Genomic DNA, 18200 nt, shown 5'->3' with positions numbered 1-18200 from the left:
GCACTTCTTCAGCTTTGTAACCAAATAATTTAGAAATGCACATTAAAAAAAGCACTCCAACAACTGTTTTGACGGCTAATTTTGTAAGTTTTATAATGAGAAATAACGAACGTTTGAAATACATAAAAACAGCAATTTAAGATGTAATAATACAGAATGGGAAATATAATTCTAACATTAATCACTTAAAACATATCAGTTTATCAACAACTCAATATCAAGAATGATTTATATAAACATTTTCATAGTTGGACTCTTTATTCTGCACTGTGCCATTATGGATAACCTCTGATGAAGTAGATACCTCATCTGCCACAGTCTCATAGATAGCTTCAGTGTTAGTTTCTGATTCAGAGGCAGTTCTTGGGTCCATGTCCCCTAATAAGACTTGTGTAGTGCTTCCTGGGACACACTTAAGTATAGAGGACAGTGGTCTCTTGGGGGTGGTGTTGTCCTGTACCAATTCAGTAGCCCCTACTGTACATGGCGAGCTATGGGAGGTGTGTTTTCTACGGCTGGGTTTCCTCAGTACAACATCTGGCTGTCCTGAAACTTCTGCCTGCTCCCACAAGCTGGCACGTGCCCCCAGTTTCCTGCGTGGGGGTTTTGTCTGGGCAGCCCCCTTACTTTTGGGCTGTGCTGTTTCCTCTCTCTGTCTTTGGATGCTGCCCAGCCTGCGTAGCATGGCCTGCACTGGCCCCTCAGAGCTTAAGTCTGCCTTGGATGCCCGCATAGGCTTGCCTACAGTTACATAGACCGTGGACACCTTCTCTGTCCCTGAATCCATCTCATACACCTCAGACGAGGGCTGCGATTGTAGGCTCTTCTTAGGGTTGGACGGAGTGTGCCGCCTACTACCTGGTACAGTTAAATAAGCCCTTGATGGGATAGACTCATACCTCTCTGAGTCTGCCTCTGTTAAGAAGTTAGATTCTTGGTCCTCTGAGGATGTTTGAACCTCATCACTTGTCTCTTCTTTATCTACTGCAGTCTGCTCGTGGCTCCCCTGTGCCCCATGCAGGCTGGAGAACATCAGGACTCCCCATGGAGTTTTGGGTTTGCGACCAAGCTCCTGAGTCGAGCCACGGCGCTCTTTCGGGCTGAACTTGGTGCCTTCTGCAAAAGAAACAGATGGCCGTTTGGATTTGGCAATGCTTGAGGTCCTTGGTATGCCGAAAGCCAGTGACATGTCCTCGCTGCTGAACGTTGGTGGCTCGGATAAGAAGTTACACTTTGAACCCATTTCCTGAAACTGAAGTTCTCCTCCTGCCACAGCTGGAATGTCTGTAAAAAGCAGAAGACAAACTATTTAATTAAATGATACTTATGGAGGACATTTAATGCACAGATACTGTTACTCAAGAACACCACAAGACGGGTTTAACATGGCCCCTGTACCTTCTCTGGGAGGAACACAGTAGACAGCTTCTCCATCCTCATCAGTCTCAAAAGAGTCTGAGACCCAGCCTGAAGGGGGCTCGATGAAGCTGTGGTTAAAGGTGAGCTCTGGATCATGGTGAGAAACTAGCAGCACAACAAGAGACATTATCAGTCACTTACAGTAAGAGTCTGACACTTAAAGAAATCAGCCTGTTAGTTGGTTGAAATCAATAACTTTTTCCAATCAGTGCCATAATGTCAACATGGATGACCATCAAAATATAGTTACAGTATACACGACTAAAGTATATTAAATGGAAAAAAAACGCGCAAAGGGTCTAAATACTTATGTACATGTGATATTTCAGTTTTTTTCTTATTTGTAAATTTATAGACATTTCTAGAATTCTGTTTTTACTGTGTCGCTAAAGGGGACTGAGTGTAGATTCATGAGAAAATGTTTAATTTAAACTATTGTAAATCGGAAAAATTGTAAAATCAGGCTGCAACATAAAACCTGAAGAAATTTAAGTGGGTCTGAATACTTTGATGTACTGTACCTCTAAGATTATAGTGCAATAAATGAGAATAAAACTGTGAGCTCTTGTGGCCATAATCAAAAATAGAAAAAAGGTTTGATATTGGAGTGACACTTTTAAGCAAATGAAAACTGCAGTAATATAAAATACAAATAATTTTGTTAAACACAATTGCTTGTTCGAGCATTTGACCATTCTAACTATCAAATATCACTGGATCTAAAATTATTTTAATGGATATTAATAAAAATATCTAACCTGTAACCCTAGGAAGTCCAGAGGACCTAAGAAAGAGACATGGCATGGCTGAGCTCATGTTGGCTAGCACTGTGTAGACATGATGCTTCATTCGGTTCGTCTTACTCCCATCCCCTACTGCCACTCTGTGGTTTAAAAGATAACAAAAAAAATGTATAAGGTACATGATGACAAGAGCACATTAAATATATACGTTCTATAAATCTAACCTGTCCTTCCCATCAGCTGGACTTCCACAACAGCAGCAGCAAAACAACAAGGCAAGTATGAGAACCAGCAGAGGAATTAGAAGTCCTGCTAGAAGCCCTGCCCGAATGCCTGCATTACACCCAAACACAAAATGATTGTGTGTAATGTATAGATTTTGATTATTACAGCCCAATATAATATAATATGCAGGCAAAAAGGTTTATGGACATACTGGAGGGACATTCTCCACTGGCAGGATGACATGTATCACCTCCACAGTCACAGGCCAATGAGCAGTTTATTCCATACATCTTATCTGGACATGAACTGTTACAACTGCATTAACAACAGCTTTGAGTCAGTTCCATTTAAAATCATTGTAGTTTTACAACCAGCAACATTCAAATCCTCCTTAACCAACATACCTCGCACTCTGAAAGCCAGGTTGGCAAAGACAGCTTCCTGTCACATGATCACAGCGACCATGATAGCAAGGACTGCAGAGGAAATGACAGCCGGCCCCAAAAGTACCATTAGGACAAAGCTGGTCACATCTGAAAAGGAAGTGAAAATTATTGTACAGTACTTGTACCAGCACCTAAGGCAATATTATTTATATCTACTATGTTTTACATTTTAAAATAAAAAAGTGCTTCTTTGTCATTTGACCGTTTAGTACTTTATCTAGCTTATACCTTCTTTAATGCCCTTCTTATAATAAATATAGATATATACTAATAATCAAGTCAAGTCATGTTTGGTCACACCTTATCCTTCAGGGGTTGATTTTTATCCTTGATTTTTATCATTTTCAACATTGTGCAATATACCGCAGATATCCAAACTATGAAAGAACACATATGGAACTTTGCAGTAAACGAAACGTGTTAAACAATCCAGAATATGTTTTATATAGGGATTTTAAAATTAACATATTAAATACGCGTTAAGACAAATTCATTTTAACAGCACTAATTTTATTACCTTGCAATTAATGTAGCAACGCATTTGAGTTTGAAAATTTGTATTAAAAAAAATATAAATATAAAACAGGCGAAATTAAAACCCTCAATGCAGCACACATTTATTCATTGCGACCTTTCTTTACTCAGATATAAAAAAATAAATAAAACATTTTTAATTACTGAACATTTGATTAACTGATGCGCCAAGAGACAAATCAAGCAACAAAAAACATCCATGTGGACACATAGCAAAGGTTCAGTTTGGTGTCCTGATAATTTACATAATTTAAAACACCATAATTACTTTAAACATTTACAAGAATATTTTGTCTTTAGCTCTAGGTTGAGTTTGGTTTCACTAATAATAAACATACATTTGCATAAATCATCAATTTTTGTCCATGCCCATGTTGATTACAGTATTAAAATAATTGTTAGTTTTAAAAAATTTTAATTTAAGTTTTAATTTAAGGTACATTTAGAACAGATAAAAAAATGTGTAATTAAGTTGTGATTAAACGTGAGTTAACTCATTACAATCATGTGATTAATCATGATAAAATATTTTAATTGATTGACAGTTGTAGTTTTATATTTTACATTGTTTAACGTAGCTACATTTAGCTTTGATGACAGCTTGACAAACATTCTCTCATCAGATTCATGAGGTAGTCACCTGGAATGCTTTTCACTTCACTGTTGTGCCTTGTTAAGAGTTTATTTGTGACATTCCTTGCATTTTTAAAGTGCTTTAGACCATCAGTTGTCTTGTGCAGAGGAGAGTCAATATCCCTATAAGTACTGCTACAACTAATGTACAAATACATATTATGGCACTTTTCTTAACACTTAAGTTAAGTAAAGAGAAAAGACAGTCACTCATTACTTCAAGAAATGAAGTTCATTCAATCCAAAACCCCTAAGTGCAGTCACTAAAACGATCAAATGCTATGATGAAACAGGCTCTCATGAGAACCGTTCCAGGAAAGAAGATGAAAAGCTACCTCTGCTGCAGAGAATACGTTTATTAGAATTAGCAGCCCCAGAGACCGCCAATTTATAGCACCTCAATTTAAAGCCTACATAAATGCTTCTCGGAGTTCAAGTCCCATCCCATCAGGTTTGCACTTAGTGGGTATTTGTTTTCCAACAGGACAATGACCTCAGACATGCCTCTAGGTTATGTCAGAGCTGTTTGTCTAAGAGAGAAAATGATGGTGTGCTGTATTAGATGAATTGGCCTCCACAATCACAAAATCTAACACCAACTAAGGTGTTTGGTATAAGTTGGACTGAAGAGTGAAGGAAAGCAGTCAACAAGTACTTAACACCACTGGGAGCTCCTACCTTGCAAAACCATTCCAGCTTCATGTGGATGACTGAGAGAATGTGAGAATGTTAAGAGTGTGCAAAGCTGTCATCAAAGCAAAAGGTGGCTACTTTGTAGAATAAAAAACACTCTTGGTTATATAAAATGTTTGTTGACTACACAATTCCAAAAATGTTTTTTTTTAATGATTTCAATGTTTTCCATATCGATGTACAAGGTTGAAAACAGTAGACATTATATATATATATCCGTGGTACTTTTTGGCACTTCTACTGCACCTACTGTACAACCTAATGTATAATTCCAGCAATATAAAATAGTTGTATCATTGAATGTTCATAGTTAAAGCATGCAGATGCACACTGATACCTGGGTCCAGTCCAGCCAGGGTCACACTGTGCACACATTCCTGTTATGGAATCACATGGTTCACCCCTCCTGCAGTGAGGACACACCTCCTGGCACTTAATGCCATGGTAACCAGATGGACAGGGCTGATCACATCGTGTGCCGATCCATCCCGGGGCGCAGGAGCTGCATGAGCCATCCAGTTTAGAGCATGGTTTGCCTCCTTCACAATGTCCACAGCTGTCCACATACACACAGCACATGCATATGGCATAAACATCTCTATGCATAATGAAGCAGACAGAGATGAAAACAAGAGAAAGAAAGAAAGAAAGAAAGAAAGAAAGAAAGAAAGAAAGAAAGAAAGAAAGAAAGAAAGAATGAAAGAAATACAGAAAGAAAGAAAGAAAGAAAGAAAGAAAGAAAGAAAGAAAGAAAGAAAGAAAGAAAGAAAGAATGAAAGAAATACAGAAAGAAAGAAAGAATAAAAGAAAGAAAGAGAGACTCTGATGAACATGAAGTACTTCATGTATTTTGTCACTGCTATGCTGTATTAAACTTTGTTGTCCTCATATCTTTTGTGTTTATAAGACTGTGGTGAGACCTACGATGTTGTATAGTTTAGAGACAGTGGCATTGAGTAAAAGGCAGGAGGTGGAGCTGGAGGTAGCAGAGCTAAAGATGTTCACATTTTCATTGGGAGTGACGAGGATGGACAAGATTAGAAACGAGTTTATTAGAGGGACAGCGCATGTAGGACGTTTTGGGGACAAGGTGAGAGAGGCCCGATTGAGATGGTGTAGACATGTGCAGAGGAGGGACATGGGGCATATTGGTAGGAAAATGCTAAGGATGGAGCCACCAGGAAGGAGGAAAAAAGGGAGGCCAAGGAGAAGGATCATGGATGTGGTGAAGGAAGACATGCAGGTAGTTGGTTTGAGAGAGGCAGATGTAGAGGACAGAGTAGTGTGGAGACGGATGATCCGCTGTGGTGACCCTTACTGATAGATCGATCGATCGATCGATCGATCGATCGATAGATAGATAGATAGATAGATAGATAGATAGATAGATAGATAGATAGATAGATAGATAGATTGATAGATAGATAGATGAAAAATCCCTAGATAGACAATCAAACAAATGAAAAGCATTCTATTTCACACATTCTCCCTTCTGCAGTCACCTCTCCAAGCAGCCGCTGCCATAGTATCCCACGTCGCACTGCTCATTACAGGTAGGGTTCTTGTAACCTGGCTGGCAGACACACGTTCCTGTGCGGGGGTCACACTTGCTGTGGCTAAAGTTGCAGACGCATTGTCGGTTACAGCTGGGTCCCCACAAGCCATGTTTGCACTGACACTCACCTGAGACTTGCTCGCAAGGTGATGTTAAGCAGTTGCAGTGCCTGCGGCACGTCTGACCCCAATAACCCTCTTTGCAGATACAAAGGCCTGTACCAGGGTCACAGCTGGAGGTGCTGGGAAGGCAGTGGCACAACTTGGTGCAGGTGGAACCCCACCAGCCTTCATCACAAGTGCAGTTACCACTGACAGGGTCACAGCGGCCGTGACGTCCACATTTACAGCTATTCTGGCATATGTTGCCCCAGTGGGTAGGAAGGCATTTGCACTTACCAGTAACAGGGTCGCAATGGCCATTAGGGTGACACAAGCATGGCTTACGACAGTCTGAGCCCCAGAACTCAGAAGGACAGGCTGCATAGAACATTGGTTAAGTTACTGAAACATGTTTCTGTACTGTATGTCATGAAAACAGGAACAAATGTCATTGAATGAATGAATGAATGAATGAATGAATGAATGAATGAAAATGAGGGAATTTTCAAGATGCATACTCAGGCAAATTCAAAGTTCTTGGTACAATGTTAACACGTACGAGTTTTGCATTGGAATCCAAAGAACCCTGGATTGCATCTGCACTCTCTGGGATACACACACACCTCATTCTGCATGCAGGCGTTCTGTCCTTCACAGAGCGCTATAGAAAAATCAGAGTCAGGGTCAAAGTCAAACCGTGCATGTACAGACAGTTTCAACATGGACACACAAACAGAAAAATATTTCTTTTAAAACAGGGACACGATATGAAGCAGTGAGTCTGTTTACTCACGTATTGTGCACTCATCACCCTGCTGGGCCCATCCTAAACAACACACAAGAGCCGAGTCCCTGTTTACAGAAAAACAAGAGCTACTGCTGACTAAATGATGAGATACATAACAGAAACTAATGAAAACTGTCAACATATTGTTCCTACATATAATGCTTTATTTAAAGTCAAATCATATTAAAAAGCATGATGTGATATTAAAAGCTTTATAAAGGTTAAATTTCTGTACCGTGGGCTGAGGCAAACATTCCTTCCTGTCGATGAGAGCTTCTGAGAGGAGGCCGGAGAGCAGAGGAAGAGCAGTCCCACAATGTTCAGCCATTCCATACCTCAAAACTCTCTAATCTTCACCAAAGAACATAGACCATAAGCTCCTGTCCTGGTTATGACAAGGCTAATTCTCGATCATGTGGCTCCTATTCCAAACCTCTTCTTCACTCTCTGTATGTCTGATCCAGGCCTGGCACTAAAACAAGGCTTTGGGAAACTTCTCCACTTCCCCCCTTGAGTTTCCTGGGGAAGTGAAGCCAGCTTCCACCAATTCAATCAGCCACTGGCCTGTTTAAAGACACAGCCTAAATTTCTGGGAAGAGGAGCATTTTTTTTACTTGAATGGATTTGTGCATGCCAGATGTCATCCATCTTACTATGTAGTAAGACTTATAGGTCAGCACAAGGCATCAGTAGAATGCAGTTCAAAATAAAAAGGAATTTCCTACACAAGGCTGCAATCACTTATAATAGATTTATTTAGATTTATATCTCAAAGAAATGTATTTTACATAGCCATACAAAAATAGTCAAACAGAGCAATTTTCACACTGAGAAAATGATAAATGATCAAATATGTCTACACTGACATAGACAGGATAGTCTTGGTTTCTATACTTCCAAACACCAGACTATTCTGTGACTGTTTTCCTGAAGGAAATGAAGGGTTACTCTAAATTATATCACATAACGCTATTCAGATGTACTCAGTCAAATTTACCTTTCTGAATCTCTTTGGCCTTCAAACAAATGTGTTGGTCTTTCAAACTAGCTCATAACTAGCAGATAATTTATATTAGCAGTTATTAATAATCAAAATATTCAGTGGAAAGCTGCAATTCATATGAAATGTGGAACTTTGTAGTAGTTTACCCTTTATCCAGTTTTTAATGCAGTTAAATTTACTCCACCTCAAGATTTCATTTTTTACAAGTTATATGAACACTAAAAGTTAAAAAGCATTAAATAGTTGAGCTGAGCAATTTTAAAAGCATAAACCATGTGTCCTATGAATTAGCTGTAAATAAACACCAAAAAACATGAAACACAGTAATGACCCCTGCTGGTAGAAAAGAATACCGGTGTGATCATCATCGTTGGTTCGAATACAAGTTGGCATCTTTGGTTTTACAGATTATACTAAAATACACTCTTTACAAAATATAGAAACACACGAACATATTAATGCTGTTTCTTCCTATACATTTTCATTATATTAACTGAAGGTACACTATCAGTTACGAATATAGATTTCTAGTACACAAAATAAATGTTTTTTGCTCATTTCTAGTGCTTTCCTTTTTTATATATAAATAAGTAATAAACACAATTTCATGTGACAAAGTTATTATTAGCAAATTATAGTATCATCTATCCTTTCTTCTTTTTCTCCATTTTATTATTTATACACAGGGAAAAATATATTACTGTCATACAACCCAAATTTTCGACACGTCTTTTTAAATCTATTCTTTCTACTTCTATGTTTGATCTTTGTTTCATCTTTTTATACACATAGCCCTACTTGAAAAAATAAATTATTCAGAGCATCTGCAAACTGACCTCAAACAATTCGGGCTTAACAATATAAGCTCTCGAATAAAAAACATTTGGCATAAAAAAGTATAGAATCTGATCTAATGTGCTCTCTTTGTTAAACTCTACAGATCTGTGAATATGTTTTTATTTATATGGTTAGTTCTACACAGTTCCTTGATGCTGTGAAAAGGCGGGAAAAAAACGTTTTGGTTTTTAGGAAGAGCCTCCAGGCCCATTCTCCACTTCAGGTGTGTGCTCCTCAGCGTTGATGATTTCCCACGCAGAACTGCTGATCTGATGGCCGCTCCTATCACTGCCCGAGCGGCTCAGGTAGCCAAAGCTGAGACGGGAGGCAGAAAAAGATAATTTCAGAGAGAGGGGGAGGCATTTCCTTAGGGCACAATTACAGTTTAAACTAAAATTTTTCATACTGTCACATAAGATAAGAGTGTTTGTTTAAAGGAAATGATCTCCAGATTGTCTTATAAAAAAAAAGGGGGGAAGAACATTTTGTTCGCATCTACAGGCGTTCACTTCAGGAACTTAAGACTATCCATTAAGTTCAGATCTAGTCTAGCTGTTTTGGACAGGATTATTATACAGCATCATCACCAATGTCAAAAAAACACAAATAAGGTTTACTATGTGATATTGATGTTTGTCTTTCTCAATTCATTAAACATAAAGAAATCTGATTCTGGTAAATAGCTACAGTTAGATGGTGTTTTTTTTGTGTATTATATCACAAGTTCCACTTATTTTATTATCAGTAAGTAAAATAATCGTGCAGCAAGACTTAATGTTCTTGGTCACTAAATTTTGATGTGTAAAGTGCTTCAACATGAGCATGCAGCATAACATTGTAACACGCCGGCATTCTGACATTGTTGGTAAAAGTGAAAGCCCATTTTTCTACAGTCACTGTGCATTGCTCTCTCAAAACCAACACATTCATCCACCAGAATCTCAAATGATTATGCATATAAATCAAAGGTGTTTAATCCGAGGTTAAAGAATAGCTTACAGGCTTCTGATGCGTGATTCTCGAGGTCTGCTGTCAGGGCAGTCTTCATCTTTTCTTGTCTCGAACAAAGGTCCTTTCTCTTCATCACTGTGGAATACAAAGAAAAATGTTGAAAACCACATTACAGTAACAGCAAAATGTAAAAAAAAAATGTTAGGACACGGTTCCTGTCTCACCTGCTGCAGTCATCCTCTGGTATACCCAGCATTTTGGCCTTAATGATGGTCCTCTGTTTCTTTATAGCGCCACGCACTGCTTCCAATAAGAAGCCAGGACATCTCTCATCACTCATAATCTCGCTGTAATTTCATACAATGGTAGATTCCAATTATTGTCTTGTTACTGCTTAAAGTGGTACAAAATGGTAGACAGTGAGGAGAAGATATAGCAAATACGAAGACAGACATTGTGATTTCCATGTCTGTCTACACAAGTTTTACCGAAATATAATCACATAGTCGCCTAAATCCAAAGTTATATTTATTTCCATGCTCCAGAAAATGCTTTGCTTTGCTAAAACACATTCTTTACATTCAAGATGAACAGAAATACTACCTAATCAACCATAATGGTCTGACAATGTTTTTGTTGTGTTGCAAATGCAATATTATTTATTATTTAATATTATTTATTATTTTGCTGCAAGTGCAATATTATCATATTTGAAGATTTGAAGATTACTTTGAAAACTGGTGTTTTAACTAAAATATAAATAAACAAGATATAAGAAAAGAATAAAGAAAAGAATATAAAAATCTTCTAAAAAACTAACTAATTAATAATAATAATATAAATAATAATAATAATAACGGTGATTAGAGTAAATTCCTTACAGTCTGACACATCAGACACAATCTGTTTAGTAACTAAAAATGTTTTTCTGGATCTGACTTTTTATTATTTGTAGAATTTGTGTGTAAGCATATTTTTCTCTCTCACCGCTGGTAGAAATTAAGCTCCTCTTGCACCAGGAAAAGATTTGCCTTTAGCTCATTCCTCTCAAACAAAATGTCTCGCACTTCCTGCTTGGTGAAACACGGTCTATTCGGGTCCCGCAGGTCAATGATCATCTTAAAAGTCATGTCAGTTGGAGGACTGTTCTGTAAGAAGAAAAGACAATAAATTTTTTTCTCAAAAGTAAGTAAATTGCTGTAAAAAAAAAGGAAGTAATTTGTAGAATGATACAGCAATATTTAAATAATATGACTAATACATGTACAGTGACTTCCACTTAAACAATCCATAAAGTCATCATAGCCTGGACTGATTCTATTATATTCTATGTGTAAAGCGTTCATGAAGTATTTATTTTCCTGCTGTATTACAATTTCCAGGGTGCTTTGGACACTAGATGCTGCTCTGCCTTTACTGTTAGATTCACAATATTTACTAGTTAATTAATCTCCAGTTTACTTGAGAAAAATCACATTGCTACTGTCGTGGTTTTCCTGTTTTCACTTCGAATGAACATTCTGCTCAAATTCCTGGAGCTCATCCACATCTCCATTGTATCTAAACGAGGTTAGTTTTTTGTTTAACCAATCAAGCATTTCTAGTCACTAATTTATAAACGTATGAACTAGCAATTGAATGGAGACATGCTTATGGCTGCATGTTATACAGTCATTTTGCTTGAACAATTCTTACTTATTAAAACATGCTACAGGATTATGTGGTTGTGTATATTTTACAGTGTCAGCTAAAAAACAAAGACGTGTCAATCACAAACGAGTCGGCTCTTTGAATCGGCTATTTTTAGGCAAATGTTAAAAGCCGAGTTACGTTGCCAGTGCCTTTAATTCTGCTTGTTAATGTATAGTATGTGTTTTATGTTTATGAGGAGGTGACTGTCAGTACAAATGAAAATGAAAGTTGTTGATGAAGCACAAATACAGCGCAAACAATTACAGGATAATAATAGATTGTATTTGGCAGTGCACACCTGTAGCACCTTGCTGATTAAACATTTATTAAATACAATAAAACTTTAAAATATTATAATTTAAACATGTCTTAATGCAATATCAGCCATAATGTGGCAAACAAGAATAAACACTGGATAAAATGTAATTAACCCTTTAATGAGTCATCTCTTGTTAATATATTTAACCAAATAACCATCACAAACTCAAACACAAACACATAACTAGCACACAATTTTATAGGATGTTTTTGTATGCTGGCCATTCATAATCCCTGACTTCAACTATATTGATAATGTTTGGGATTAATTTAAATGCTGATTAAGCACCAGGCCTTTTCTCACAACCTTACTAATGCATGCTTGTGGCTGAATGGACAAATCCCCAATTTCATGTTTCAAAAGATAGTTATAATTATTATATTAATAAATGGGGGACTCAAACTGGAAAAAGTACTGTCTAATACACATATGGGTGTGATGGTAAGGTGTTTTTTGGTCATCCTGTATAGTGTGTTTATTACACATATGGTTCATTTATTTACTCAATTAATTTTCCCAGTGGTTTTGATCTAATTATCATCATTAATGCTTGGGCTAAAATGTAAACAATTTCTGTTTTCAACTAAAACACTGCTTATTTGATCATTATTATTATTATTATTATTATTATTATTATTATTATTTATATTACTATAGATATACAAATGTCACCTTGACTTTGAGTTATGCATCTGCAATGTGATTTGGGGTGTTATAAATTGAACATTTTAATAATTACATAGCCTTTTCTTTTGTTTTGTTTTTTAAACACTCAATATATATAAATAAATAAATAAATATATATATATATATATATATATATATATATATATATATATATATATATATATATATATATATATATATATATATATACTTGTATTTGTTTTCATTGCGCTTGATAGTGAAAGTACAAAACAGACAAATATGTAACGTACACACTAACACACCAGTTATTACCGTGTCAGGAGTTGTGTTTGCCTTGGCCTGCTCCAGCTGCGTGACGAGTCTCTCTATCTCTTTCTCTTTCTCAGACAGGTCAGTCTCAAGGTCTACTTTCCTCTCGGCCATGCTCTTCAGCTGAGTTTGCATCATGCCCTGTTTAGTCCTTAACTCTCCGTTCATCTTCATAAAGCGATCCAACTGCTCCTGGAGCTATTACACAAAACGTGTAGATGTGTACAATCATTTTTTTTAATAACACTGTTAGATATTATTACAGTGTTCAGTATGATAGGAATAGTATGATAGCATACAACCAAATTAATTCCTTTATAACCATGTAATAAAAGTATAGACAGGGTTTAGTATAATGTGATTGTGCAACAACTCGGACTACTCACTGAATAATACTGGATTACTCCCTGCCTTTTTTTGTGTGTGATTGGAAATGTTTCATTTGGTCTTTTTTTTTTTTTTTTTTTTAATACTGTGTAACACAACACAGCGCTTAGCAGAGCATTTCAACAAATTCATGTAAAAATATATGTAAAAATGACTTGCCTAGACTTGCTTTTCGTTAAAGGTGTGGCAGGTTGCAGTTTAGCTTTTGGCCTTTGACTGTGTTATACTGCCAGCTACACAGTAACCTGAAACGTGATCACCTGATTCTTCTAAAACACACTGTGGGTTGTGAGACATTAACTGAACTAATGTACAGTTCACCAACCAGCACACACATAAGTCCCGCAGGGGATTTGTGCCATCACATTTCCCATTAGTGCTTTATTTAGTGACTTGTTTTGAATGTAAATCCTCATTTGTGAGACAGGGTATTTTTATTTGGCTGTCTTATGACTGTGTTATTTTGATATTCTGGTTGGTCGATTCAACTCAATAAAGTTTTAACCTATGTTCGCTTTGTTTACAGCCCTATGTACCTGTTCTGCAGTAAAAAAAAAAAGAAGGTTAAATAAAGCTACACCTGCATTAATTATTTATTGATTTAAATGGTATTTCATACTTTCTGGTATTTACATTGCTCAGAACATAATATTTAAGGGGGACTGTTCCGTGAAACATTCAACCAGTGACATTAAATCAACCTGAACATACACATCATGAAAAAATACAAGTGAACGCAGAGCTACCTTTAATCAAATGCTACTGCCATAAATGGAGGTTCTATTTGCATTTTATCTCGGATAAAGTACAATATATGTGTATTTTTTCTTGTACTTGAATCTCAAATATAAAGGTACTATAATTTTCATAATCAGCTTCTGTAGACATCTGTGACTTGAAGCCAAAAAAAACATGATACTTTGTTCACGGCTTGAGGGGTGTGTCTGGTTACAGAGCAAGATGTGTATACACCTGTCAATCATGAATCAAGGGTTTCGGTTTAATTATCTTCTATTCAAATAAGCTATTCTTGTAAATGTAGTAAAAAGCATTCTGAGTTGTTATATATGACATATGAAAGATATGATATATATATATATATATATTTTTGTCTGATTAAGCATGCATTCCTACACATGTACATATTCCTGTTAAAAAAGTGATTTAATTAATAAAAAAAGTATATTGATAAGCACTGTTTTTAAACCACATTTTTTGTTAAAAAAAAATTATGTGATTAGAGCGAAAGAGTTTTGAAAGGAAGTAAAGTCAAATGATAAAGTCTGCAAAAATTGAAACACCGGAAAATGGTTCACACAGTCACTAAGTGAGACAGGCTTCTAGTTTTAGATCAAACTTCACTCTATGCACATGCACCAGTCAAACCAGCATTTAAATCTGTACTTAAACTCTGAATAACCCAAGTGATGTACATTTGAGTGTATGTTTGTTGCCATACCGCTTCTACTTCTTTAGACATCTTGGATATCTCCAGCACTTTGGCTCTGAGCTCATCACGCTGTTTATCCACCACCTCTTTAAGTTTGAGCATCACCTCTCTCTCCTGACGTTGTGTACGGTCTGAAAGAAAAAGGTTAAATGCTGTTAACAGAAATAATGTCGGTGGAATCAATATTATTATACCCTTTGAAATAGCACAATGGGACAGCCAGTAGCATCATTGCCTCACGGTTCAGGATCTTTGGTTTGACCCTGATTTTAGTTTATAGTCTATGTGATGTTTTGGATATTCATCAAATTTTGTGGCTTCCTCCATTTTTCTGATTCTCTCCCAGCTTCCAAAACCATCCCAGTGGGTGGACTGACTATGCTAAATTGGCCCGAATGTGTAAATGAATTTCTAAATGTGTTTATTCTCACCTCACACCAAGTAATCAACTGTTTGTGAAGAAACAAATGTCAAACATAAAGTTGAAAAAAAAATGTAACCACATCTAAACATGCTAACCTTGATTTCTCACCTAAAAGTGTTGTGTTTGTGTGTGTGTGTGTGTGTGTGTGTGTGTGTGTTGTGCTGGGGGTTTGGTGTTGAAAATGTATCATCTGTGCAATTCACCTTCTTTAGAGAGGGAGCTCTCCAGGCGAACCAGCAGTTCTTGGTTCTCCTCCTGTAGCTGCAGCATCTCCTTCTTCATTGCATCTATCTCCAACCTCCATTTCTGCTCTTTCTGCTGCCAGTCCTGCTCAAACACACACTCTGTCAGTCAATAAGGAATTTTAAGCAATAGGCAGATAACTGACTGCTGTGTATTCCCAGCAGATCATACAGAATATTTCAAGTTTTAAAATAATGGGAAAACTGCTGTTTGACCCAGTTTCTGATGGAAGGGCATCATGTTCTGCTTCAGAATGTCACAGTACATGTTGAAATGCATGTTTCCCTAAATGAACCGCAGCTCCCCAGGACCAGTAGCACTCAGACCATGATGCTACCATTACCATGCATGACTATGGGCAAGACATTATTTTCTTGGTACTTCTCATCAGGGCATCACCACACATGCTGGACATCTAATCCAACAAGTTTATCTTTTCTCATCAGACCACAAGACATGGTTCCAGTAATTCATGTTCTTGTACAGGTCGTCTTCAACAAACTGTTTGCGGGTTTTCTTGTGGGCCAGCTTTAGAAGAGGCTTCCTTCAGGGATGACAGCCATGCAAACCGACTTGTTGCAGTGTGTGGCGTATGGCATGAGGACTTAACTTCTTTGATCGACCCTTGCGAGGCCTGTTCTGAGTGGAACCCGTCTTTGAAAACCTCTGTATGACCCTGGCCACTGTACCTTAACTCAGTTTCAGAGTGTTACCGATCTTCCTAAAGCCTCGGCCACCTTTGTGAAGAACAACACTCCTAGTTCTTTGCCATTAGGTGCCATGTTGAACATCCAGTGGTCAGTATGAGAGAACTGTAATGAAAGCACCACATTTTAACTGCTCTATTACAAAATAGTAAAATTTGTATGGTTCTGTCAAGCAGACAAAAACCTGAACATGATGAATAGGACATGCATGGTTAAAAGATAATGGCTATAATGGCTGTATGTTGAGTTGTTTTTAGAGGACATTGAATCTATACTGCTATACAAGCTGCACATTGACTACTATAAAATATATCAAAGTTTACTATTGTCTTTTGACAAGATACACTAAAATGGTTGCTACTACTGTACAAGCAATATGTACATATACAATGTGTCATTTTAACTCATAACTCTGGGGATTCTGTGAAGGAGCTCGTGTGAGAGTAGAAATTGCAGTCATACTTAATCCAATATGGCTCCCTACTGTACAATGTATACAAGGAAGTATGGAGGCATCTTGGATTCTGCCGTATAGACAAGACTATGATATATTACATGGTTCTCGTTAAATTGACGTTATGGTCTGGGGTACAACAACTAAACATGGATGATTAACTTTTTTTTTAATGTGAAATGTCGGACCGTGTGCGTGAGTGTGCGCGTGCGTGCGTGCGTCTTACGCGCGTGTCCGTCAGAGAGTCTTTCTGCTGAACCCGTAGTGTTTCAAAAGCCCTCAGTAGGTTCTCCTCTTTAGATTTGTGTGTGTGATAGCTGGCCGTGAAACTCTCTAAGAGCTCCAGCACCTTCACAATTTTAGGCACCAAACTCTCGACACTGGTTTTGCCGTAGCTGTCGATTAACTTTTCCACGTCTGAGCCGATCAGCTTGGCGATATCGTACACATCGTCCACGGTTAGAGCTGAGATGGTCTTCACGAAACACTCGTTCATGGTCCGTACGTCTGGGTTCGGCTTGATGCTTTCCATCGCGGAGTCAGAGGAACTAGATCCGAGAAGAAGAAACTAAATTCCCCCGAATAGACACGCAGGAGCAGCCTGACATTTCACCGCTATTCCGAGAATGTGGTCGGGGCTTTTTTCTTCTTCTTTTTTTGCTGTTTCAGTTTGCCCCTTCCACACTTTCAAGCCATAAACCAGACGCGTTATATGCTCCAGTCAAGTTTAATAATAAGCGAATATAGCCTACTGTAGTGTTGTACCATACCGACGTGATCTGATCATGTGAACATGTTTTACACGCAGCTTTACACCTACACAACTCCAGCTCCAGGGTTTACAGTGTTTTGTGCTCTCCTACACAACACAACTACGCAGTATGAGCTTCTGGCTTCTTTTCCTATTGGTGCTGGATCCTCCTTCTCCTCTGACCAATGCCACTGAGTGGTGTGGTCAAAGCTGTCTTGTGTAGTGTTTCGCAGTAAAGGTCAATTATGTGAAAAATATTATATTTATACATACTTGATTTAAAATGTCAAACCAGACTTACATTACATATAAAATATAAATCTGTGTGAAATCATGTTGCTCGAATCTAGTGTCAGTCCATCAATACAGGTCATGACATTTAATAAATCATGACCTTAAACACACAACTTTGAGAGAGGTTTGGGTGTACACATTTGGAGGAACGCTGACGAAATAGTGTGAAAGAGGAACTTTTCTAGAACTGTAAACTCGTGTTTCACAAAGCAGATGAGGCGTAAAAAAACAGGAATATTCCAAAAAGAGCCATTAAGTAGCATATAACATAACCATCTGTGTATATTTAAAGGAATTTTATTAATGACGTAAGTGTTGACCTGACCAAAAATTGGCTACAGCATGTGGACAATGGACCTTCAGGGTTTTATCTCCCAAACTGTTGGCACAAATTTTGAAGCACACAAAACCAAGCGCCCCCGACCTTTCGACAATGACAATGCTCCTGTGCAGAATGCAAGCTCCAATGACCACCCCAAACAAAAAAATAAATAAAATTTGATGTGGCATGAGCCCTGACCTCAATTATATTGTATATGTTTGAGATGAACTGAAATACTTGCGTAATAGTTTGTTAGGAAGTCTGGGCGAGTCA

At 37.4% G+C, this 18200-nt stretch overlaps 2 protein-coding genes across 4 annotated transcripts; both read right to left on the bottom strand.

Moving 5' to 3' along the window:
* Positions 1 to 74: 74 nt before the first annotated feature.
* Positions 75 to 7661, bottom strand: scarf1 (scavenger receptor class F, member 1). Of its 3 annotated transcripts, XM_046863465.1 has the most exons (12): positions 7372 to 7660; positions 7143 to 7201; positions 6909 to 7010; positions 6377 to 6727; positions 6196 to 6283; positions 5031 to 5249; positions 2792 to 2920; positions 2599 to 2702; positions 2387 to 2495; positions 2178 to 2302; positions 1399 to 1524; positions 75 to 1284 (listed from the first exon to the last, which is right to left on the bottom strand). In XM_046863465.1, the coding sequence occupies exons 1-12, from the start codon at positions 7467 to 7469 to the stop codon at positions 218 to 220; spliced, it is 2577 nt and encodes an 858-aa protein (XP_046719421.1). In that variant the 5' UTR covers positions 7470 to 7660; the 3' UTR covers positions 75 to 217. The 3 variants fall into 3 exon arrangements, with proteins under 3 accessions (XP_046719421.1, XP_046719422.1, XP_046719420.1); XM_046863466.1 differs by having other exon boundaries at positions 6196 to 6727; positions 7143 to 7175; positions 7372 to 7661; XM_046863464.1 differs by having other exon boundaries at positions 6196 to 6727.
* A 212-nt stretch (positions 7662 to 7873) lies between these two features.
* LOC124394414 (Rab interacting lysosomal protein) lies at positions 7874 to 17457 on the bottom strand. The gene is made up of 8 exons (XM_046862592.1): positions 16787 to 17457; positions 15360 to 15483; positions 14742 to 14863; positions 12899 to 13093; positions 10915 to 11075; positions 10152 to 10274; positions 9976 to 10062; positions 7874 to 9291 (listed from the first exon to the last, which is right to left on the bottom strand). Exons 1-8 carry the CDS (start codon positions 17090 to 17092, stop codon positions 9165 to 9167), a joined length of 1245 nt encoding a protein of 414 aa, XP_046718548.1. The 5' UTR covers positions 17093 to 17457; the 3' UTR covers positions 7874 to 9164.
* Between the last annotated feature and the right edge of the window lie 743 nt (positions 17458 to 18200).

Source organism: Silurus meridionalis, chromosome 12 (genome assembly GCF_014805685.1).
Source record: "Silurus meridionalis isolate SWU-2019-XX chromosome 12, ASM1480568v1, whole genome shotgun sequence".
In the NCBI taxonomy this organism is placed as follows: domain Eukaryota; kingdom Metazoa; phylum Chordata; class Actinopteri; order Siluriformes; family Siluridae; genus Silurus; species Silurus meridionalis.
Note: the sequence above shows the minus strand (reverse complement) of the source record. Positions and strands in the feature narration are given on the sequence as shown.

What these genes read in the sequence shown, in the direction of transcription:
- scarf1 (XM_046863464.1), bottom strand. Translation starts at nt 7,469, where the DNA reads ATGGAATGGCTGAACATTGTGGGACTGCTCTTCCTCTGCTCTCCGGCC. An exon ending in CCTGGCTGGACTGGACCCAG is followed by an intron (nt 2,921 to 5,030) that starts GTATCAGTGTGC and finishes CTTCCTTTTCAG; the next exon opens with ATGTGACCAGCTTTGTCCTA. An exon ending in CCTGGCTTTCAGAGTGCGAG is followed by an intron (nt 2,703 to 2,791) that starts GTATGTTGGTTA and finishes TTGTTAATGCAG; the next exon opens with TTGTAACAGTTCATGTCCAG.
- LOC124394414 (XM_046862592.1), bottom strand. Translation starts at nt 17,092, where the DNA reads ATGGAAAGCATCAAGCCGAACCCAGACGTACGGACCATGAACGAGTGT. An exon ending in ACTCTCTGACGGACACGCGC is followed by an intron (nt 15,484 to 16,786) that starts GTAAGACGCACG and finishes GTGTTTGAGCAG; the next exon opens with GACTGGCAGCAGAAAGAGCA. An exon ending in GAATCACGCATCAGAAGCCT is followed by an intron (nt 9,292 to 9,975) that starts GTAAGCTATTCT and finishes CTCCCGTCTCAG; the next exon opens with CTTTGGCTACCTGAGCCGCT.